The sequence below is a fragment of the Helianthus annuus genome, chromosome 1 (assembly GCF_002127325.2).
Source record: "Helianthus annuus cultivar XRQ/B chromosome 1, HanXRQr2.0-SUNRISE, whole genome shotgun sequence".
NCBI lineage: Eukaryota > Viridiplantae > Streptophyta > Magnoliopsida > Asterales > Asteraceae > Helianthus > Helianthus annuus.
The window spans coordinates 42,502,117-42,528,406 of record NC_035433.2 but is presented as its reverse complement, the minus strand read 5'-3'; the positions used below and the strand labels follow the sequence as shown (position 1 = coordinate 42,528,406).

The window sequence follows — 26,290 nt, the reverse complement described above, 5'->3', positions numbered from 1 at the left end:
CATATATGTAATACCCTACTGATATAACTTACTAAACTAAGTATTTTTACTAATCAAATCAGACTTGAACCTCATATTAATAATTAATCTCTTTTATAACCTTTAAAATGACCAAAATACCCCTTCGGGGCTAAATTTGAGTTTAAATTCGTTTTGGGCATAATGGAAGGTATCTTACTGATATCACAACATATTTAAGGCATATTAAGTTAGGAAACTTGTATATGACTCTTATGGTTACCCGTGGTGCATTTTTCGCGTTTGGTTCGGTTTATGTAACTAGTTCGCATAAATTGACCAGAACGGGTCAAACCTTATCATTTTTGTCTCAAAATCCAGAATGAGTTTAGTGTACCCATATTATACAAGTCTTTAAACTTGTCGGGTTTAAAACACATTGTATTCCGGTCTTTGCTTAATCGTGCGTTTGAACCGTATAGCTTCCTTTAAAATTAACCGGTCTAAGTTTAGGCTTAATTAATACCCGTTAGGAATCTAATAGATTATTAAAAACCTTCGTTCCAGATTAGGAGCCCAGTAAAAGCTACTTGCACTAGCTGATTGTGATATATATTTGCTTAGGTAAATACTTCTAACTTATTTTCCCTTATATGGGCTTGGGGTACGGTGTATAAAATACCGCTTGGTCGGGCATTGAATTTTTAATCATATGAAGGTTAATTTATTGAAATGGCCTGTTTAAACTGTTTTGTTTGCTTAAAGCCTTTGGGGGGGGGGTTAATGGCCATGTCCCGGATATCCTTGGCATCATTTATTGAAATGGCCACGACCTAAGCACGGGGTGTAGGCATACACCTGCCGGTGCGTATATAAAAAGATATAACCGCCGTTCGAGAATAACTCACCGCGGGATTATATTATGTGGTGTGTCAGTTAATCTTTAACCCGGTATTCAGCCCGGGCTACTGAACGTATAACGAACATGTAATTCTTTTACAAATTTATATATAAATAATTATCGCAAGTTATAAAAGATATTTTGTGCCTCGTGCATTCAAATCAATTTTCTAAACATTTTCAAAATGAGTCAGTTAATTGTATTTACCAGTGTAAACTGATGTATTTTCCAAAAAGGCTAAGTGCAGGTACTAATCGGAATAGGCTGGCCTCTCCTAGCATCAATAAAAGAGTCTTGCGAGCTTAGATGCCTTTAAATCTGTTGAACAATGTTTCCTTTTAATTTTGATCCGCCTGTGGATATTTTACAACCGTTTTGTAATACTTAATATTACTCTCCATCGGTTTGTAATGAAATTTATCTTTTGCTTCCGCTGTGCATTAAATTGTGTTGTTTGACTATGACGATATCAACTACGTCACGATACTCCCCACCGGACCCACCGGTAATACGTGGAAATATATGGGTGTGACAGGTTGGTATCACAGCCAAAATGAGTGAATTAAATACTAGCCTTTTGTGTTTAATCTCAATGACGCAGTTTGCACATTCCTCAACTTTCGAGTCTAGACAAAGAACTTAGGACTAATCCTAATTTGTTTTATTTTGCTCTTTATATTTTCCTTTGTTGTTCTCTTTATTTTGTTAACAGGATTAAATATGCCGCCAAGATTCAGGAGAGGAAGAGGAAATGCACCAATCACAGGCCACAACCATGAAGCCGGGCCTTCTCACAGGCGAACCCCATCGGTCACCATGAGCACAAGTCCCCAGGAAGACTGGAGGACATATCTGGAGCCAGCGAGGCGATCCGTCTAGCTAAGTTCGTCACCCTCCTACCACCATTCCTTTGGGCCGCAGTCGGAGAACGAGCGCCACAACTCACATCCTTCCTTCATCCCTCTCCGGCGCTCAAACTCACACCACTCCTTCAATGACCCAACACCCTATTTCCAGAGCCGGTTCAACCCGGCCAACCAGGTGTAGGAACCAATGGGTTTTAACCCATTGGGACCCAAAGACCACCTCTCCGACGACCATGTCATGGACATGGACGAAGACACCGATCCCGCTGAGCCACCGTCCGGAACACTTACTCACCCCATCGAGATATCGGATGGGTCGTCCTTTCATGGGTCACCTTATCGTGGTCCAGATAGCTACGAGGTGAGCTTTGCCCAATATGACTGGGTATTTACTCCTTCTTACCACTCATCTCTGCATCAGCAGCAGGATCCTTCCGAGGATTCGCGTTTTGTGGCAGTCACTCCACTGCACCACCGCCGCCAGTTCAGCAGCCGCCTCCGGAGCCACCGAGGCAGAGAAGATCAAACGCACGGATGTCCGTGCGAGGGGGAGTCCGTATCAGCACCCCTCAACCTTCGAGTGGCAACCACTACCCGCCACTTTATGAAGACCTGCAGATGGGAGGGCCTTCAAACCCCGTCTCTGAGGTGGACTCTGCGCCTATCGTGCCGCCACCAATGGGTTATGATAACCCAATTCCTGCATACGCCGGTTCAGCGGCGTACAACCCTTTTGAGCAGCCGACCCATACCAACTACAACTATGCTGATGTTGACCCATACCTGGTAGCGTCAAACTACAATGCTCTTCATCCTGAAGGGCCCTATGGAGGTCCTTGGACGACTGGATACCCGACCTATGGGTATCAATACCCGCCACCACCTCAACCTCTGCAGCCGCAGCAGCCTCAGCCACCGCAGATCCAGCCGCCACAACAGCAGGAGATTCTCCAAAGGTTGAGCCAGGTGGAACGGGAGGTCCAAGAAGAGCGTAGGCACAACCGAGGTTTTCTCAAGGGTTTAGCAAGTCTAATCAAGGGGAAGTGCAAGAAAAGGAATTTTTGAAGATTCCTTATTTATTTTATTTGTATTGTAATCTCCTTCTTTTAAATCAAGTCCCTGCGTGGACATCTATTTCTGTATTCAGTCCCTGCGAGGACTTGTATTTCTGTTTAGCCCCTGCGTGGGCATGTCTTTTTGTTAAGTCCCGTTTAGGGCATTATTGTATTATTTTTATTTAAATTATGGAATGTGTTAAATTTTAATTATCATTGCATGCATATAATATGTAAAATAAAAATAAAATGCCATTCCTTTTAAAAATAAATCTGCCATTATTTATTAAATAAATCTTAAAGGCAAAGCCTAGTCCATATGTCATATTAAGACAAGGGCCATGATGGTAGTTCCTTATTAAGATTCAAATTCTTGTTAACATCTGAAAACATGTTAACACTCCCGGCAAAATGTGATTCGATAAAATCACATAAGTCATCCTTATAATGGACCATTCCAATTCCTTTTGATATTATATTAAACATCCAGTAGTGATGTAATGCCTGCGGTCCATATTCATTGTCATATAAGACAAAAGACAGTTGTGGTCTATGGCTCCCTGTCAAGAAAGGTAATGAACTACGTTCAAACCTTAATGCTTTGATTCTATAAATCATAGCTTAAAATTTTAAGATTTGTCCTTGTGACCTGCCCTTTTGTGCCATTATAAAATATTAATAAACTATGACTAAGGATAATTACAATGAAATCCTGCATGTATATGCTTAACAAATTAACCTATATGATTTCTTAAATACCATGGTTAATAAATCATCAAGATTGATAAAACTGTTATAGACTTCTGAATAAATCATTATCATTTACCTTATGTAGCAATCAAGCTACATGCCTGGGTCAGACGAAGTCAATAGTCACCCCAGAGAGAATCATGACACTTCCAGAGTCAATGTAGCAGGAGCGGAAATGCAAGCATTGATAGATAATGCTGTTACACGAGCTCTGGACAGACAGTTCAATGAAACCAGCGGTACCCACGTCAGGACGCAATCTGTACCACACTCAAAACCACCCTCAAGGACTCATAGCGCTCACAATAATGATTCCCATCACTCATCAAACCAGAGGAGTGTTCCATCTAGGAAAGTTGTGCTAAATCAAGAACCACGTGATAAGGGTTGCTCCTATAAGTATTTCGTTTCCTGCAAACCCAGCGATTTCACTGGGGAAAAGGAGCTATTGACTGCATGACATGGTTAGATGAGATGGATACCGTGGTTGATATTAGTGGTTGCGCTGATAAGGATGTTGTGAAGTTTGTATCTCAGTCATTCAAGGGAGAGGCACTTGCTTGGTGGAGGTCTCTAATCCAAGCTACTGGAAAGATCCCATTGTACAATCTGTCTTGGGATCAGTTTGTGACGTTGATCAAGGAAAATTACTGCCCTCAGCATGAGGTTTAAAAGACTGAGGCTGATTTCTTGTCATTGGTTATGAAGAACCTGGATTGTCAAGCCTACCCTACGAGCTTCAACACAATGTCTCGATTAGTTCCATATTTGGTGACACCGGAACCCAAGCGGATAGCTCGTTTCATTGGGGGTTTAGCCCCAGAGATCAAGGCTAGTCTGAAGGCCTCTCGGCCAGCTAATTTTAGGTCTGCAGCTGATATATCATTATCCCTTACTCGGGACGCGGTCAGACAGAGATCGCTTAGAAACTCTGATGTTGAGAAGAGGAAGCGTGAGGATGATAACTCGCATCGTTCAGACAAGAAACACAAGGGGAACTCTAACCGCAAGAAGAGTTCCGGGTTTAAAAGGGAGGATCAACAGTCGGGTGATAAGCCCAAGTGTAAAATCTGTAAGAAGCGCCATTTGGGGAGGTGCAGATATGAATCAAAATCCCAATCACAGCCCAAGGCTTGTGGGATTTGTAAGTCAAGTGAGCACAAGACGTTAGACTGCAAGAAGATAAAGGATACGACGTGCTACAACTGCAACGAGAAAGGGCACATCAAGTCTAACTGCCCAAAATATGCAAAGAAGGCTGAAGATGGGAAAAAGACCAATGCTAGGGTCTTTCAGATGAATGCACAAGAAGCGATCCAGAATGACAATGTGATAACAGGTACCTTCCTTATTAATGATGTTTATGCAAGGGTATTATTTGATTCTGGAGCAGATAAGTCATTTGTTGATGATAAGTTTTGTAAGTTGTTAAATCTGCCTGTTAGAACCCTAAGCATAAAGTATGAAGTAGAACTAGCCGATGGTACTATAGAAACTGCTTCAACCGTATTAGTGGGGTGTTTCATATCCATTAGGAACCACTCTTTACCGTTGCCCTTGCTTCCTTTGAAATTAGCTGGTTTCTACATAGTAATAGGCATGGATTGGTTATCTCACAACCAAGCTCAGATTGTTTGTGACAAGAAACAAGTGGTGATCAAGACTCCGTATGGTGAGCCACTTACTATACAGGGAGATACTCAGTATGGATTGCCCAAGCAAGTGTCTATGCTTAAGGCGTCTAGGTGTATGAAGAAGGGTTGTGTCATCTACATGGCACAAGTGTCTATTGATGAGCCAAAGCCCAAGATTGAAGACATCCCCATCGTTTCTGAATATCCGGAAGTTTTCCCTGAAGAATTACCTAGTTTACCACCAGATAGGCAAGTAGAATTCAGAATTGCCATCATTCCTGGAGCAGCACCTATTGCAAGAGCACCTTACAGGTTAGCACCGACAGAGATGATTTGTTAATGACTCAACTAGATGATTTGTTGGCAAAAGGATTTATTCGTCCTAGTTCATCTCCTTGGGGAGCACCCATCCTGTTTGTGAAGAAGAAGGATGGATCGATGCGTCTATGCATCGATTATCGCGAGCTTAACAAGGTTACAATCAAGAATAGATATCCATTGCCCAGGATCGACGATCTGTTCGATCAATTGCAAGGGGCAACTTACTTCTCTAAGATCGATCTAAGGTCAGGCTACCATCAGTTGAAGGTTAGAAATGAAGATGTGCACTAGACTGCATTTAGGACTCGCTATGGTCACTACGAGTTCTTAGTGATACCTTTTGGGCTCACTAATGCACCAGCAACGTAGATCTCATGAACCGTGTCTGCAAGCCATACTTGGATAAATTTGTTATCGTCTTCATTGATGACATTCTGATTTATTCAAAGAGTCAAGCTGACCATGAGAAGCACCTTCGATGTATTCTGGAACTACTTCAGCAGGAAAAGCTCTACACCAAGTTTTCAAAGTGTGAATTCTGGCTTCGTGAAGTCCAATTCCTTGGACATGTGGTTAGTGAGCATGGTATCCAGGTGGATCCCGCAAAGATTGAAGCTATCATGAATTGGCAAGAGCCGAAGACGCCCACAGTGTTTCGTAGCTTCTTGGGTTTGGCAGGATACTATAGGAGATTTATTGAAAACTTCTCAAGGATTGCAGCACCCCTAACTTCATTAACTCGCAAGAATATCAAGTTTGATTGGGGTCCTAAGCAGCAAGAAGCCTTTGACATTCTCAAGCAGAAGTTGAGCAATGCACCAGTGTTGACATTGCCAGAAGGTATTGAAGAATTCATAGTTTACTGCGACGCATCACACACTGGTATGGTGTGTGTGCTCATGCAGAAGGGCAAGGTCATTGCCTATGCTTCCCGACAACTAAAAGTGCACGAGAAGAATTACACCACCCACGATTTGGAATTGGGTGCCGTTGTGTTTGCACTGAAACTTTGGAGGCATTATTTGTATGGTACCAAGTGTGTGATCTATTCAGATCACAAGAGCCTTCAACATCTGTTTAATCAGAAGGACTTAAACATGAGACATCGACGATGGATGGAAACCTTAAATGACTATGATTGTGAAATCCGATACCATCCAGGCAAGGCGAATGTAGTCGCTGATGCCTTAAGTAGGAAGGAAAGGGTGAAGCCCATAAGAATCAATGCTAAGAGCATCGAATTAAAGAACAGTTTAAATGAAAGATTATTACGCGCAGAAGGAAGCTGTATTAGAAGCTAACTATCCAAATGAAAAACTGGGAGTCACTGCAGAACAGTTGTCAGGCAAGGATGGGATCCTAAGATTGAATGGACGAATATGGGTTCCAATCTCTGGAGGACTTAGGGAAGTGATCCTCCAGGAAGCCCATAGTCCCAAGTATTCTGTTCATCCTGGAAGTGACAAGATGTGCCAGGATTTGAAGGCGAATTATTGGTGGATAGGCTTGAAGAAGTCTATAGCCACTTATGTGGCCAAATGTCTGACATGTGCTCAAGTTAAGGCAGAACACCAAAAGCCGTCAGGTTTGCTACAACAGCCTGAACTACCCACCTTGAAGTGGGAGATGGTGACTATGGACTTTGTCACCAAATTACCAAAGACAAAGCGAGGAAATGATACTATTTTGGTGATAGTGGATAGACTGACTAAGTCAGCCCACTTCCTACCTATTAAGGAAACACATAGCTTAGATAAGTTAGCTCAGCTGTACGTGGATGAGATTGTATCTCTCCACGGGGTGCCAGTATCTATCATTTCTGATAGGGATACAAGGTATACATCGCACTTCTGGAAAATTTTTCAGCAATCCCTAGGCACTCGATTGAACTTCAGCATAGCATATCATCCTCAGACGGATGGCCAAAGCGAGCGGACAATTCAAACGCTGGAAGATATGTTAAGGGCTTGTGTTATTGATCTAGGTGGAAGTTGGGATGATCATCTTCCACTGATCGAGTTTTCGTACAATAATAGCTATCACTCCAGTATCCAAGCTGCACCATTTGAAGCTTTATATGGAATAAAGTGCAGAACGCCTGTTTGCTGGGCAGAAGTTGGAGATGTCCAACTAACAGGACCTGATATAGTCCTGGAGACGAAAGATAAGATTGTGCAGATATGAGACCGTCTCAAAGCTGCGAGGGATAGGCAGAAAAGCTACGCAGATAAAAGGCGTAAACCTCTAAAGTTTGAGGTAGGTGACAAAGTCTTACTGAAAGTGTCACCCTGGAAAGGAGTAATGCGATTTGGTAAGAAAGGCAAGTTAAGCCCAAGATACATAGGACCATTCGAGATTATCGAATGTGTCAGAACAGTGGCTTACAAGTTAAATTTGCCTGAAGAGCTCAGTGGTATTCATAATGTATTCCACATCTGCAAATGTCTAGCTGATGAATCACTAGTCGTACCCCATACAGATGTGCACATAGATGAGAGCTTGAAATTTGTTGTGACAACTCGAACTTTAGAACCCGTCTTTGCAACGTATGTAACGTGGGTGACCTTAATTGACCTATCGAATGATATGACGTTACGATATGTCATTATGTGAATTTACGGAAATGAATGATTACATGAATGTTATATGATTATGTGAGCATTATAAATTGAGTGATTATATGATTATGTATACGTTGTGTGCATTGTGTAAATGTGTGTATGTATAAATAACTCGAACCGTACAACACTCACACTAGTACAAGCCCTTTTGGGCCGTGACCTTTGTAGTCGGACTCTAGGGCGGCCCAAGTGAGGGTCCGGCCTATCCACCTTACACGTTTAACAAATGGGAATGTGATAACCCTTTGGCATTTTTACAGAAACATATACACACACAAAACCCTAGGCTTCCTCTCTCGTTGCTTGGAACCCGACGGCACACACATTCTTTCTAACCGAAGACTATCGTTCGGATCACCTTTCCTGCCATTAATTGGTTAGTATGTTTGATTGTGTACATGATTGTTGATGATGTTAATTAATATTGATGTCTTGAAAATCGGCTCACATGCGCGTGATTGATGTCTTGAATCCTTTATGATTTTCAGTCATTGTTTACATACCCACATGTAATTGTCAGTATGTCATGTGCTTATTATATGAATTCTTAGATCACAGTGCATATTCAACTAAATATATGATAGCCCTATTATTCATGTGATTGAATGATTAATATGGATGGAGGATCACGTGAACTGCCGATCTTGATATTGATGTGTACTATTGATATTGATAATTCATATGCTACATATTATTATGGTCCAATCACAAATTGCTCTTATTAAATATTGGCATGACATTGATGTTTGACTAAAGATCACAAATCCTATGAACCTGATTGGGCCGCACCATTTAATGTATTATATAGAAATTGAGGTGGTGATTTAAATTAAATGCCCACTGTTTCGATTAGAATGATTCATGTGGAGTCCTGAATAATGCAACCAAGGGATAAACATCAATCGAAAGTGGCGGCCATGTGATCAATTATGTTACCAGTGCATGTGCAAATTAATATAATAATACTTGATAAGTTGTCGGCCATTGTTGTTGACTTCGATGATGATCATGTTTGGTTGTTTATAATTCTGATGCCAGATGCTCATTTAGGGTTGTGTGGTAACTGCCTTTTTGCATGAAAACTGATTGTAACCGAAAGATACTTGCCACTCGAAAGATAGTTGTTGTTACTTGCTACTCGAAAGATAGTTGTTGGGACCGAAGGATAGCTTTGACCGAAAGATGTTAGTTATACGAAACATAGTTGTGAACCGAAAGATAACTGTTTGACGAAAGATAACACATGAACCGAAAGGTAGATGTGCGTCGAAAGATAAGGGTGGATTCGAAAGATATTGTAGGTTATGAACATGCTTTGAATAATGGAACATATGTTTGATTTATTTGGCATGCCATGCTTGGTGATGAGTGTTAATAATTGTATTCGTGCACGCTGATGATTTAATGTGAAATAATACGTGTTGTGCCGATATGCAAACTGACTGTTATGTGAACATTAAATTGCATGCGTATCATTGCGAACATGAACTGATTTGTTATACGTGCATACAATAGGACGTGATTAATTACTTGTGAGTGCATAACCTAGCATACCGAGCAAACCAAGGTGAGTTCACACTCCTACTAAGGCATGGGATTCCCGGGTCGTGGGAACGGGTTAAAGGTTATCATTGATTATGAACGTACATATGTTTTTCCTAGACTATCACCTATCATGGTCCTCGGATGTCAGGACGGTTCCGTAGGTTGGGATAACACCTACGTGGTCACATGCCAATTACTATCCTCGGTACAAAGGATACGCACGTAAAACCTACGTGTACGCATTACTTACTTCTATTCCGTAGGTTGGGATAACACCTACGTGGTCACATGCCAATTACTATCCTCGTTACAAAGGATACGCACGTAAAACCTATGTGTACGCATTACTTACTTCTATCCTCGGTTATGAAGGATACGTGCGTAAAACCTACGCACACCTTATACGCGCTACTGTTCTCGGACGAAGAACAGGGATAATACGAATAGTCTAGTGGTCACATAACATGGGAAGCCCCCACTTGTATAACTTACTATTGGCCCAGTAGAGCCACCCGTTACTTACTGTTACGCATTTACTTACTGTGAACTCGCTCAACTAGTTTGTTGATCATTCTGTTACATGCCTTGCAGATCGTTAGGTACTTGGAGCTTGCACTGGAGAAGCGGGTCGTTGTGGGCAAGGATCGTGGTCTCTACGTTGAACTATTATGACATTTAAAACTATTAACTACTGTTGGTTTATTTACTATGCTTCCGCTACACTTTGAAACTATGGTTATGTTTTGAACACCTATCGTATTGAATGGATGGTTTACATTTATTTTACTTAATATTAATTACATGTTCAATATGATTGGTGGCTTGATCCTGGTCAGTCACGCTCCCAAGCGGTGATACTCCGCGTGTGGATTTTGGGGGTGTGACAGATTGGTATCAGAGCCATTGGTTATAGAGAACTTGGTTTTAATATGGAAAAACGTTTTTATTAAAACCAGACTATAACCAGAACAGTGCTCTCAACGATCCACAACGACGCTTCGCTCCACGTGCAAGACTCAACTTCCTAGGTAATAATGTTTATGTTTATTGCCTACATGCTAGAATTTGCATAGAACTTTGCTCGTAGTATGCTTACATTACCTTGCTCACAACTTGTCATTGCATGAGAACACATACGTGCTTACACTCTTCTGTCATCGCACTACTCGTGAACCATTCTTACTTATGCTACCTTTACTGTTAGATCATGTCTGGACGTGTTGACATGACTCAAGCCCAGTTGACGGCTCTCATTAACGAACAAGTTGCTGCGGCACTTGCAGCCGCACAAGCAGGAGGTATAACCTGCTATTCCAGACCTATTCTAGGATGTTAGATCCTACTCTCGTGACCCAACTCTCGCGCTTAACCTTGACCTATCTTTCTCGCGCAACGGGTCGGAACGCATAGCAACATGCCTGCACATTCAAGAACTTCATGGACTGTCGTCCAAACACATTCAGTGGCCCAGAAGGAGCAGTTGGACTACTCCATTGGTTTGGGAAGCTCGAGTCGGTATTCGAGATGTGTGAATGCCCTGAGGCTCGCAGGGTCAAGTACGCCACTGGTACTTTGGAAGAAATCGCGCTAATCTGGTGGAACGCGCAAGTACGGATACTAGGGTTGGCAACTGCTAACGCCACCCCATGAAACGAATTCAAAGAACGCATTAAAAGGGAACACTGCACGCGTTATGACATCCACAAGTTGGAAGTGGAGCTTTACCATTTGAAAATGACGGGGTCAGGAATTGATGCTTATACGAAACGGACGAACGAATTGGCCATCTTGTGTCCAACCATGGTGGACCCTCCAAGCAAGCATATCGAATTGTATCACAAGGGTCTAGCCTCAGAAATTCAGAGCTATGCTACATCGGCTAACCTCGACAACATTCAAGACATTCAGTGTCTTGCTTATCGCCTCACGGATCAGGCAGTGGAACAGAACAGGCTGCCTAGTTGTATCAGCGCTATTACTACCGCTACCACTCCTGCTACTCCCGCTACTCCTAGTGACAGCAAGCGGAAATGGGATGGGTATTCCAGCAAGGGTTCAGCTACCGTTCAGTCTCAAGCACAGCAGCAGCGCAAGAATAGTGATCACCAGAGCCGAGTCAGCCAACTTCTGGTGGTCAGGGGCAGGGTGGATATCGGGGAATTCACCCAATGTGTAACTAATGCAACAGACACCACGGTGGTTAGTGCAACGAGGGACGTTTCCAGAGGTGTCTCAAGATGGGCCATGAAGCTAAGGATTCAGGAGTCCACGGCCTGCAAATCGGAATCGTCAGCAGCAACAGCAAGCAGAAATCCCATGCAAAGAAAAGAAGTTGGAAGACCATCCAGCTGTACGCGACTTTCCTCAGGTGTTTCCTAAAGATTTACCTGGTCTACCGCCTCATCGTCAGGTCGAATTTCAAATCGAGCTCGCTCCAGAAGCAGCACCCATAGCTCGAGCACCGTATCGCTTAGCTCCATCAGAATCGGAAGAACTATTGACGCAACTACAAGAACTCTTGGATACCAATTATCTGTGAAAAAGAAGGATGGCACCTTCAGGATGTGAAATTGATTACCGTGAACTGAACAAGATCACAGTGAAGAACCGTTATCCTCTTCCACGCATTGACGACTTATTCGCCCAGTTGTAAGGGTCGAGTTACTACTCCAAGGTTGATCTACAGGCTGATTATCATCAGCTGAGGGTCCGGGATGAGGACGTCTCCAAGACAGCTTTCAGAGCTCGCCTGCAGTTTTTCATGGATCTTATGAACAGGGTGTGCAAACCCTATCTCGACAAGTTCGTCATTGTTTTCATCGACGACATTCTGATTTACTCCAAGAGTCAGGAGGAACACAAGCAGCACTTACGTCTTATCTTGGAACTTCTTCGAAAGGAGCAACTGTACGCAAAGTTTTCAAAATGCGACTTCTGGCTTCGTGAAGTCCACTTCTTAGGCCATGTGGTAAACAAGGATGGGATTCATGTCGATCCATCCAAGGTTGATTCGATCAGAAACTAGCCAGCACCACGTACACCGACAGAAATACGCCAATTCTTGGGTTTGGCGGGTTACTACAGGCGATTTATTAAAGACTTCTCAAAGATCGCGCAACCACTTACTATGCTAACACAGAAAGGTGTCGTTTACAGATGGGGTAATACGCAAGAGACCGCTTTTCAGTACTTAAAGGATAGGCTTTGCAGCGCACCTATTCTCTCATTGCCAGAGGGCACGGATGACTTCGTGGTTTATTGTGACGCATCGATACAGGGGCTGGGTTGTGTATTGATGCAGCGGGATAAAGTTATTGCCTACGCTTCGCGGCAACTCAAGGTTCATGAACGGAACTACACGACGCACGATTTAGAACTGGGAGCTGTTGTTTTCGCGCTTAAGATATGGCGACACTACCTGTACGGTACCAGGTGCACGATTTACACCGATCACAGGAGTCTCGAGCATATTCTTAAGCAAAAGGATTTGAATATGCGTCAACGGAGATGGGTTGAACTTCTAAACGACTATGAATGCGCCATCAAGTATCATCCAGGCAAGGCCAATGTTGTGGCTGATGCCCTTAGCCGAAAAGACACTCTACCTAAGCGCGTGCGAGCGCTACAGCTTACGATTCAGTCCAGTCTTCCTGCACAGATACGAGCTGCTCAGTTAGAAGCACTGAAACCCGAAAACGTCAAAGCTGAAGCCTTACGCGGCTCAAGGCAACGCATGGAACAAAAGGAAGACGGCGCCTACTATGTAACGGGGCGTATTTGGGTCCCACTTTATGGCGGTTTACGCGAACTTGTAATGGATGAAGCTCACAAGTCTCGCTATTCGGTACATCCAGGGTCGGATAAAATGTACCACGACATCAGCACTACTTATTGGTGGCCTAGTTTGAAGGCTCACATCGCTACGTACGTTGGAAAATGCTTAACCTGTGCGAGAGTTAAGGTTGAATATCAGAAACCAGCTGGTCTACTTCAGCAGCCTAAGATACCGCAATGGAAATGGGAAGAAATTTCCATGGATTTTGTTACAGGTCTACCTAGATCTCAGCGTGGGAACTATACAATATGGGTCATAGTTGATCGACTCACCAAGTCTGCACACTTCCTGCCGATCAAGGAAACGGACAAGTTCTCCACTCTCGCAGACGTCTATCTTAAAGAAGTTGTTTCGAGGCACGGAGTGCCCACCTCTATTATTTCGGATCGCGATGCACGATTCACGTCAGAGCTATGGCAAGCAATGCATAAATCTTTCGGCTCACGATTAGACATGAGCACAGCATATCATCCTCAGACGGATGGGCAGTCTGAACGAACAATCCAAACTCTTGAAGACATGCTTCGGGCATGCGTTATAGACTTCGGCAACGGCTGGGAAAAGCACCTCCCTTTAGTGGAGTTTTCATACAATAACAGCTATCATACCAGCATTCAAGCCGCTCCATTCGAGGCATTGTACGGACGTAAATGCCGGTCACCTCTCTGTTGGGCAGAGGTGGGGGATAGTCAAATTACAGGTCCAGAGATTGTAGTGGACGCCACAGAAAAGATTGCGCAGATACGACAACGCATGGCGGCAGCACGCGACCGTCAGAAAGCCTACGCGGACAAGCGTAGAAAGCCATTGGAATTTGAGGTCGGGGATCGGGTTTTATTGAAAGTTTCACCCTGGAAGGGTGTGGTTCGATTTGGTAAAAGAGGCAAACTGAATCCGCGGTACGTCGGACCATTCGAAATCTTAGAAAAGATTGGCAAAGTAGCCTACAGACTAAACCTACCAGCTGAACTCGGTGCAGTTCACAACGTATTTCATGTGTCGAATCTGAAGAAATGCCTATCAGATGAGACCCTTATAGTTCCTTTTAAGGAACTCACTATCGACGAGCGGTTGCAGTTCGTCGAGGAACCAGTTGAAATCACGGACCGGGACGTTAAGGTCCTCAACACAAGAGAATTCCTCTTGTTCGAGTTCGTTGGAACTCCCAGCGTGGCCCAGAGTATACCTGGGAACGCGAAGACCAGATGAAAGAAAAGTACCCCCAGCTATTCGAAACCAATGCATCCACTTCTGAGGCTGAAGCTACTACTACTGAATTTCGGGACGAAATTCCAAATCAACGGGGGGATGATGTGACACCCCAGGAAAACTAGTGAACGATGTAACTTACCTAGCTTCCTCAGTGAGTGCGTACCAAATTTCGGGACGAAATTTCTTTCAAGTTGGGGATAATGTGACAACTCGAACTTTAGAACCCGTCTTTGCAACGTATGTAACGTGGGTGACCTTAATTGACCTATCGAATGATATGACGTTACAATATGTGATTATGTGAATTTACGGAAATGAATGATTACATGAATGTTATATGATTATGTGAGCATTATAAATTGAGTGATTATATGATTATGTATACGTTGTGTGCATTGTGTAAATGTGTGTATGTATAAATAACTCGAACCGTACAACACTCACACTAGTACAAGCCCTTTTGGGCCGTGACCTTTGTAGTCGGACTCTAGGGCGGCCCAAGTGAGGGTCCGGCCTATCCACCTTACACGTTTAACAAATGGGAATGTGATAACCCTTTGGCATTTTTACAGAAACATATACACACACAAAACCCTAGGCTTCCTCTCTCGTTGCTTGGAACCCGACGGCACACACATTCTTTCTAACCGAAGACTATCGTTCGGATCACCTTTCCTGCCATTAATTGGTTAGTATGTTTGATTGTGTACATGATTGTTGATGATGTTAATTAATATTGATGTCTTGAAAATCGGCTCACATGCGCGTGATTGATGTCTTGAATCCTTTATGATTTTCAGTCATTGTTTACATACCCACATGTAATTGTCAGTATGTCATGTGCTTATTATATGAATTCTTAGATCACAGTGCATATTCAACTAAATATATGATAGCCCTATTATTCATGTGATTGAATGATTAATATGGATGGAGGATCACGTGAACTGCCGATCTTGATATTGATGTGTACTATTGATATTGATAATTCATATGCTACATATTATTATGGTCCAATCACAAATTGCTCTTATTAAATATTGGCATGACATTGATGTTTGACTAAAGATCACAAATCCTATGAACCTGATTGGGCCGCACCATTTAATGTATTATATAGAAATTGAGGTGGTGATTTAAATTAAATGCCCACTGTTTCGATTAGAATGATTCATGTGGAGTCCTGAATAATGCAACCAAGGGATAAACATCAATCGAAAGTGGCGGCCATGTGATCAATTATGTTACCAGTGCATGTGCAAATTAATATAATAATACTTGATAAGTTGTCGGCCATTGTTGTTGACTTCGATGATGATCATGTTTGGTTGTTTATAATTCTGATGCCAGATGCTCATTTAGGGTTGTGTGGTAACTGCCTTTTTGCATGAAAACTGATTGTAACCGAAAGATACTTGCCACTCGAAAGATAGTTGTTGTTACTTGCTACTCGAAAGATAGTTGTTGGGACCGAAGGATAGCTTTGACCGAAAGATGTTAGTTATACGAAACATAGTTGTGAACCGAAAGATAACTGTTTGACGAAAGATAACACATGAACCGAAAGGTAGATGTGCGTCGAAAGATAAGGGTGGATTCGAAAGATATTGTAGGTTATGAACATGCTTTGAATAATGGAACATATGTTTGATTTATTTGGCATGCCATGCTTGGTGATGAGTGTTAATAATTGTATTCGTGCACGCTGATGATTTAATGTGAAATAATACGTGTTGTGCCGATATGCAAACTGACTGTTATGTGAACATTAAATTGCATGCGTATCATTGCGAACATGAACTGATTTGTTATACGTGCATACAATAGGACGTGATTAATTACTTGTGAGTGCATAACCTAGCATACCGAGCAAACCAAGGTGAGTTCACACTCCTACTAAGGCATGGGATTCCCGGGTCGTGGGAACGGGTTAAAGGTTATCATTGATTATGAACGTACATATGTTTTTCCTAGACTATCACCTATCATGGTCCTCGGATGTCAGGACGGTTCCGTAGGTTGGGATAACACCTACGTGGTCACATGCCAATTACTATCCTCGGTACAAAGGATACGCACGTAAAACCTACGTGTACGCATTACTTACTTCTATTCCGTAGGTTGGGATAACACCTACGTGGTCACATGCCAATTACTATCCTCGTTACAAAGGATACGCACGTAAAACCTACGTGTACGCATTACTTACTTCTATCCTCGGTTATGAAGGATACGTGCGTAAAACCTACGCACACCTTATACGCGCTACTGTTCTCGGACGAAGAACAGGGATAATACGAATAGTCTAGTGGTCACATAACATGGGAAGCCCCCACTTGTATAACTTACTATTGGCCCAGTAGAGCCACCCGTTACTTACTGTTACGCATTTACTTACTGTGAACTCGCTCAACTAGTTTGTTGATCATTCTGTTACATGCCTTGCAGATCGTTAGGTACTTGGAGCTTGCACTGGAGAAGCGGGTCGTTGTGGGCAAGGATCGTGGTCTCTACGTTGAACTATTATGACATTTAAAACTATTAACTACTGTTGGTTTATTTACTATGCTTCCGCTACACTTTGAAACTATGGTTATGTTTTGAACACCTATCGTATTGAATGGATGGTTTACATTTATTTTACTTAATATTAATTACATGTTCAATATGATTGGTGGCTTGATCCTGGTCAGTCACGCTCCCAAGCGGTGATACTCCGCGTGTGGATTTTGGGGGTGTGACATTTGTTGAGAAACCTTTGTCGATCGAGGATCGACAAGTTAGGAAGCTTCGAAGGAAGCACGTGCCAATTGTAAAGGTCGAATGGGATGCCCGTAGAGGTCCCGAATACACGTGGGAGGTAGAGTCCACAATGAAAGAAAAGTACCCTCATTTATTTCAGTAAATCTCGAGGTCGAGATTTCTTTTAAGGGGGTGAGGATGTAACACCTCGTAAAATCATACCCAATAAAATAAAGACACGTGTCATGTAAGGTAAACGTGTTATAAACCCGGAACAAGTTAAAAGATGTATGTTAGGATTTGAAAGTGTCGATATGTTAATTAATACCTCTGAGTGACCTTTTTATAAATCCCAAACCTTAATATATTTTATAAACATCTGATATATATATTCGATCCGGTTATTTTGACAATGTATAATTCAAATTTGCAAAAGAAATGGATCCTATGTTTCATACGACAAATTCCCTTCAAAAACCTTCATCAATAAAATCCAAGGATGCGTAAGTGCATGGCAACACTTTCAAGAGCATGCAAAAGTCTTATTCATGGTCCCCTCCTGCTAATAAAGGCATATGATTCGAAGTTGTAGAGAATGCATGGTTAAACCTAAGAGTTCACAAAATTGTGTCTTCTGATGGAGGCTTACGGACCGCAAAGAGACTATCATACGATCCGTAAGGTGGCAAAGCTGGGCGGATATAATAAAAAAGCGAATACGGACAGCAAAGCCAATGGCTTACAGTCCGCAAGGTTGTAGCTGGGCATCTTTGATCAGGGTCGGTTGCGGATCGTATAATTTTGGACTTACGGTCCGTAAGTGGTGCATACGGACCACAAAGGATATTGCTTACAGTCCGTAAGGCTGTCACTGGCAGTAGAAAATGGATAGATGCCTGTTCAGCCTGTTACACCGCCTTTCTTGCATGGTTTTCGAAATACAGGTGCATGGCCAATGGTTTTACACGCATAGGGACTCATGGGATGATCAGGGAACTTTTGTAGACTTGGGTGTGATGATCTTGTGCAATTTGGGTTCTTATATAAAGAGTTGAAGTTGCAACCATGGGTCTTGCTCATTCAAACTCACTTCAAGGACTTCTCTGGAGCTTCTCTGGTCTTCAACAAGTTTCCTTAGGATCCATAATCGTGCTTAGGACCTTTGTAAGTGTCCTTAACTTCCTAATTTCAGTTTTAATTAGCTTAATGACCATAAGTCAAACTTATCGTAATTAAGGATTGACTTCGTGATTAATCGATAATGGTCCAGTCAATAGTCAAATTGAAAGTAGTTAAAAGTTGGTAATTCTGTAGGTAATAAACCCCTAATAGGGCACCTACTGATTATCAACCTAACTTGGTCAAATGTCGGGTCAAACCTAATACTAAAAAGTCAACAGAAAACTGATTTTCTAATAAACACATAATTAGCAATGTAGAAGCTATGAAACCTGTTTTATCACTTGTATAACTTGGTAATTAATGTAAGAACATGTATAAGCATGTTCAACCCGACAATTTCAAGTTTAGGAACGGTTCGCAACCGAAAGTCACCAAACTTGACTATTGCTTTGACTTTCAGTTCTGACCCGATTTAGATTATTTTAGAAATGCCTTAGAGCTCTTTTAGGACCAGGTTATAGGTGAGTATAACCCTTTGAGGTTATACAACTTGGTTCCTTAGTTATCCGATTCATTTGCATGTTTCCATTATATGCCTAAATGTTGACTATTATGCCCTTTTGACCTTAAAACGATATTTTTGAAAATGTGAAAGAATAGAAACCTTTATTACTGATTTATAAAGTTGTCCTAAAAATTTGACATCAGTTAGAGGTCTAGATTAGGAGTTATGCTCAATAGCGTAAATTAAAAGCTTTTTATTAATTAAACGGCATTATTAGTATATAGCCTATCTAAACCCAAATTTTGACACCAACCTTTTACTCCATGATGTAATATAATATTTTTGGATTTTAAAGATTTTTATTTATTATTAGGCTGAGCATAACATAGGGTTCTAGCTTTGATTCGGTAATTGTCGGTTATACCCTTTTCTTGAATGAAATGAGTTTTACATAACATTTTGATACCAAACCTTTTGCTACTGATTTTTATATGATAAATAAAATATTTTAAGCCTTCTGGAATGAAAAAAAATATCAGCTTTTCTTATAAAACCCGGAAATCGCTTAAAATCGTACGCGTTTTAAACGCATAGTATGTAATAAAACTATTTTAAATATGTAAGACTTAATACCTACTGATGTTTTCAGTAAATTTTATACTTTAACAGTAAGCAAAAGTTTTTAACTCAGATTTCCAAATTTGACCTTTAGACCTTATGTGAAATTACCAAAATGCCCCTTCGGTGCATAGTTTAGTTATAAACAATAAATTTCACATATATGTAATACCCTTCTGATATAACTTACTAAACTAAGTATTTTTACTGATCAAATCAGACCTCAACCTCAGATTAATAATTAATCTCTTTTATAACCTTTAAAATGACCAAAATACCCCTTCGGGGCTAAATTTGAGTTAAAATTCGTTTTGGGCATAATGGAAGGTATCTTACTGATATCACAACATATTTAAGGCATATTAACTTAGGAAACCTGTATATGACTCTTATGGTTACCCGTTATGCATTTTTCGCATTTGGTTCGGTTTATGTAACTAGTTTGCATAAATTGACCGTAACGGGTCAAACCTTATCATTTTTGTCTCAAAATCCAGAATGTGTTTAGTCTACCCATATTATACAAGTATTTAAACTTGTCGGGTCTAAAATACATTCTATTCCGGTCTTCGCTTAATCGTGCATTTGAATCGTATAGCTTCCTTTAAAACTAACCGGTCTAAGTTTAGGCTTAATTAAGACCTGTTAGGAATCTAATAGGTTATTAAAAACCTTCGTTCCAGATTAGGAGCCCAGTAAAAGCTCCTTGCACTCACTGATTGTGATATATACTTGCTCAGGTAAATACTTTTAACTCATTTTCCCTTATACGGGCTTGGGGTACGGTGTATAAAATACCGCTTGGTCGGGCATTGAATTTTTAATCATATGAAGGTTAATTTATTGAAATGACCCGTTTAAAAACTGTTTTGTTTGCTTAAAGCCTTTGGGGGGTTAAGGACCATGTCCCGGATATCCTTGGCATCATTTATTGAAATGACCACAACCTAAGCACGGGGTGTAGGCATATACCTGCCGGTGCGTATATAAAAAGATATAACCGCCGTTCTAGAATAACTCGCTGCGGGATTATATTATGTGGTGTGTCAATTAATCTTTAACCCGGTATTCAGCCCAGGCTACTGAACGTATAACGAACATGTAATTCTTTTACAAGTTTAAATATAAATAATTATCCCAAGTTATAAAAGATATTTTGTGCCTCGTGCATTCAAATCAGTTTTCTAAACATTTTTGAAATGAGTCAGTTAATTGTATTTACAAGTGTAAACTGACGTATTTTCCAAAAAGGCTAAGTGCAGGTACTAATCGGAATAGGCTGGCATCTCCTAGCATCAATAAAAGAGTCTTGTGAGCTTAAATGCCTTTAAATCTGTTCAACAATGTTTACTTTTAATTTTGATCCGCCTGTGGATCTTTTACAACCGTTTTGTAATACTTAATATTACTCTCCATCGGTTTGGAATGAAATTTATCTTTTGCTTCCGCTGTGCATTAAATTGTGTTGTTTGACTATGACGATATCAACTACGTCACGATACTCCCCACCGGGCCCACCGATAACACGTGGAAATATCGGGGTGTGACATTTTTGTTTCTATTTCGGTTGTGTTGTGTAGGCCGTAGATCTGGTTTCAATGGTTTCTGGAATACACTGGTACATTGTTTAAAAATGATTGGTTTTTAGGATTTTATGGTGGGGATGTTTTGTATAGAGAAGATGGTAATCTTGTGTTCTTTTTTATTTCTTTTTAGTTTGTTTATCTTAGGACTTGCAATTATGCATTTATTTTGAATATTATTGTTACTGCATTTAAGTGCAAACTGGTTTTGAAGATGATTGAGAATTAATGTTCAGTAAGAATAGTCTTAAGAGTGCTTAGTGAGTGTTGAATGATTAAAGGCGCCGATGTGTGGTAAATCCAAGATTTTAGGCCAAATTTATATTGTTTGTTTGTTTGTCTCTAAAATGTAGTTAAAACTATGTGCAAGGTTAGTGTTTTAGTCATTAAGAAGGTGAAAATATGAATCAATGAGTGAGCAGTGGTGGTGGCCATAGTTCTTTGAGATACTTGTTTGGTAGTGATGAAGCACCAAATCCATCCTAAAAGGCTAAACAATTTGCTCCATCTGAAACACCAGCAGCAAATAATGTGACAGCTGCAAAAACCGATGTTACTAAGCATATTCCTGTTGATATTCATGGTAATCCTTCAAACAATTACTTTAGAGCTGATGGTCAAAATACTGGGAACTTCATTACGTTAAGTCACTTTTTATTGATAATCTAACTAAGTCACTTTCAAACAATTACTTTTGTGATATAGGTACCGGGTTTGGGATTTGTATACAAATTCTTCTTTCAGACTACGTAACTAACGACTTAAATCAATTCTTGAAGATGATCCTTACATCCAATTGGTTTTACAGGTAATGACTCAAACCGCCTATCCAACCCGAACTCAATTACCGAATCCAACCCGAAGCCACCAGGAAACCTAAGTAAACATTCTACCTACCCGAATCCAACCTGTACCCACCAGGAAACCTATACAATGATTATAGTTTGCGTTTGTGTTAGCTATATTTGTGGTTTTATAAAAATGCTTATGGTTTTTAGATTGAAGTTTGCAGTTTTTGCCTGCTAATTTTTATTGCTTTCTTTTGTATACATTTGATTTTATGTTATTTACGGTTGTTTTTTATGAAATTGCTTATGTTTCTAGGTGTGAAGCTTACATATTTTGGTTTAGAATGTTGCTAATTGGAATTATTGCATCTATGTAATAAGTAGCATAGGTTATTTTCATAAAGGTTTGCTGTTTGTAGCTATTTTGTTGGTAGTCTTGAGGAACATTTATCTTCTCTAATTCCATGCTTTGTATAGGCTTACGATAGATGGAGTGTTGGCTCTTTGAAAAACTATAATATATTTTTGAGTAAATTACAAGTTTTGTCCTTTATGTTTGTCCCAAGTTTCAGGCGCTGTTCTTTACCTTTAAAATTGATGAGTTTTGTCCTTAACGTTTCAAAATCCTGCACGCTATGTCCTTTAGGCCTAACTTTGTTAGAATTTTCTGTTAAGTATAGTCATGTACCTTGCACACAACGGTATTCTTGTCATTTTACTCACCCAAGGACTATTGTGTAAAACAATTTATACTAAGGGACTAATGTGTAAAAACCATTTATATATAAAAAAACCCATTTATATCTCTTCCCTCACTCTATCTCTCTTCACCTGTCACCACCATATGCCGCCACCACCACCATATGCCGCCGCCACCACCACATGCCGTTGTCGCCACCACCACCGCCCTCATGTACACCACCATATGCTGTCATCACCGCCATCTTCACCACCACAACCATTTTCTAACCTTCAAAATCTGTTTTATATCAATTTAAACATGTTTACAATAATCAATGAGTATCCTTAAGACCTAAACTGCCGGAGCACATAGGCTAATGTCAGTAATCAGTATGCTTTACTTGATTAGAACACTATCAATACACTTTTGTGATATTTGATTTAATGATGTAGCAAATACATTGTTTGATCAGTTCATATTGAAGGATATAGACACTGTAGTTGTTTAACATATACATCTATAGCGTTTATCGACATTTCAAGCCATTTAATTGACACTGTAATTTCAATAAAACCATCATACTACCACCACCATCAACCCGCCACCGTCTTCGACATCACCACCCTCACCGGAACCCTAACCCCAACCTTGCAAACAACCCAAATCAACAACCACCACCGCTAAACCCACCACCTCCATCCACCATCCACCATCACAAAAGCTAAAATAAAGGAGGATTATTCTCGGATTAAAAACTAAGATCTTACAAGTTCCGAGTATCCAAGTATTGATGAGAAAGGTGAACTCCGGCGAAATTCGAACTCCGGCTAACACGTAGAGAATTCCGGCGAAGCATGTATTTTCTGGTGAGGTCAGAAGATAACACGCATAGAATTCCGGCGAAGTAGTCTCCTGCCATCACCACTTGCAATCGCCTAACTCCACCTCAATTGGACCACTGCCCGCCGCACCCATCGCCGCCTCTAACGCACCTCAATCGTACACCTACCACCGCTAAACCCACCATCAGCATCGCACCCACCACCATACACCTCCCACCACCGCTATACCCGTCATCACCAACGCACCCACCACCGCTAAACCTAATATTTTTTTGTTGTAATTTGATCTTGTTCGGGTAATTAGGGCTTAGAACAGATTAGGGTTTGATCTTTTGTTTCTTATCTGAACAAATTACATACAAATTACATAGGTATAATTCTAGAGAGAGGGTAGGGAGCGTTTTGGAGAGAGAGAGAGAGAGAGGGGAGAGAGAGTTAGAGAGAGAAAGAGAATGCAGGAATGAAATTTTATTTTATATCTTTATTTTTTTTATTTTTACACAATTACACCCTTGTTATAAGTTATTTATAAAATAAACCCTAGGGAGTCAAAATGACAAAAGTGCCCTCATGTGCATGGCACATGACCAACTTTAACAAAAAAATCTAACTGGGTTTGGACTAAAGGACATAGCGTGCAAGATTTTGAAACGTTAAGGACAAAACTCGTCAATTTTAAAGGTAAAGGACAACGCCTGAAATTTAGGACAAACATAAAGGACAAAACTTGTAATTTACTCCTTTTAGTAAATTATCGGTAGAGAAGTAGAGATGACAATATATTAAGATAGACGTAACATTAACTAGAAGTAGCGTTAGTTATAAGTGCATTCAACCGGATATAAGGACATTCAAGGGAACAAATTTTGATGTAAAGAGCCCCTCTTTTCTAGTGGTGCATTATTGTTTCATTTTATTTAGTTGTTCAGAAACATCTCAGTTGAGTATCTATATGAATGATAGTTTTAAGAGGATAACCTCTAAAATACTAGCAAATACGATGGGCCATTGAGGTTGGGTAACGGGTCAAAGTGGGTTGACGTGATGTTACAATTTGGGTGACGTTTAAACCATGTGGCATTGAAGTGTTACTGATTTAACCTTTTCAATTTCAACTATGTAATATGCCAAATTGTTTGTTTGATTGAAATTATGTATTAATCGTATCAATTAATATAAATAACTTGCTTTGAACGTTTACAAGGTTTGTAGTTGTATTTAAGTATACGGCAAATTGATTTATTAAATATATATATATATATATGTGTGTGTGTGTGTGTGTGTGTGTATGTGTGTGTGTGTGTATGTTGGTAGCTCTATATATATTTGGATCCATGATGGCCCGTGGTCAAACCTATGGTAATGCTATATGGAGGGTATAATCTTGATGTTTTGGGTCAGTTATGAGCAATGGGTCGTGGAGCTGAATTCATTGGGTCATGTTTGATTTGGGTAAATTTGAATTTCAAAATGATAATTTACTTTTTCTATTTTTAGTACTCAATTACTATTAAGTACTTTCCTTATATTATATTTTTAGTGCTCAATTACCATTAAATACTTTCATGATATTTAATTTTATCTCTATTACGGTTAGACTCATTTTTAGTTTTAGAATAATGATTTATTTATTATTTATTCGTTAATTAACATTTAAAACTTTCGGTATTTTAAATTTTATGTTTATTACGGTTTCACTCAATTCGAATTTAAAAAATGCGAATTACATTTTAGTAGTTAATTGTCATTCATTTCTTTCCGAATGGACTATATTTTATGTTTAGTACGGTTTGACTAAATTAAAATCTCAAAATTATGATTTTATATTTTATATTGGTTAACGTGTGATGATGTGACTCAATTTTTGTAAAAAACGAATATAATAATGTTTAATATATCATAGAATATTAATATATTTTATTTTTAGTTTAATCATACAATTTATTTTATTCATATGAAAATATTATTTCTAAATTATGAACATCACAATTTTATTTAAATCATATATATTATGACACCAAATTATTTCTACATAATAATTATAAATAATAATGAAAACAAGTGTTTGATTGTTTTACAAAGAGAGGTTTTTGATAGCTTATGATGTAGACTATTGAATTTCAAATTAATTGTTTGTTCGTACTTTTATGTTCAACCGTTACAAGTATATTGTTATCTATATTTTTATTTTCTATTTCGTTACACTTTATTGTTTAGTTATTATTTTAAACACGGTAAAATATTTTAACGATGTTGTAGTCATGACAAATTGTTACAATGTATGCGATTAAGAATAGCAGTTGAGCCTCTACATTTAGATTATCGATTCTCCAAAATTAATTTATTTAAAACCCTTACCGTCAAGTTTATGCATCAACAAAAATAAAAATAATATAAGTTACTTTCTCTAGCCCGGGAAGCAATCCCGGGTGATAACCTAGTTCAAATATATACAATGCACGTGAAAACGGAGGAAACTAAGAAGAATTCATCGGACTTACAGTCACCGTAACCGCCTACGATGGAACCGCCGTAACTGCCACCGGAGAAATAACTATAGAAAACGAAACATCAGAAATAGGCAGAGACTAATTATTAACAGACGGAGGTGGCAGCTTTAACAACCCGACTTTTTAAAGTTAAAGTTCATGTCAAAGTCAAAGGAAGAAAAGATTGCTAATCAGATTTGTCATTTCTGACTTAATTATTA

The 26,290-nt window shown here is 39.9% G+C and overlaps 1 protein-coding gene across 1 annotated transcript; it reads left to right on the top strand.

Annotated features, from left to right (window-relative positions):
* The first annotated feature begins 4,277 nt into the window (after window positions 1-4,277).
* On the top strand, window positions 4,278-21,497 carry LOC118490093. The gene is made up of 3 exons (XM_035987304.1): window positions 4,278-4,817; window positions 21,266-21,303; window positions 21,416-21,497. Exons 1-3 carry the CDS (start codon window positions 4,278-4,280, stop codon window positions 21,495-21,497), a joined length of 660 nt encoding a protein of 219 aa, XP_035843197.1.
* The last annotated feature ends 4,793 nt before the right edge of the window (window positions 21,498-26,290 follow it).

Excerpts from the sequence above, each read along its gene's own strand:
- LOC118490093 (XM_035987304.1), top strand. The coding sequence starts at position 4,278 with ATGTCTCGATTAGTTCCATATTTGGTGACACCGGAACCCAAGCGGATA. Across the intron at positions 4,818-21,265 it reads GGAAAAAGACCAATGCTAGG|GCCGTAGATCTGGTTTCAAT; the intron begins GTCTTTCAGATG and ends TGTGTTGTGTAG. Across the intron at positions 21,304-21,415 it reads ATGGTTTCTGGAATACACTG|GACTTGCAATTATGCATTTA; the intron begins GTACATTGTTTA and ends TGTTTATCTTAG.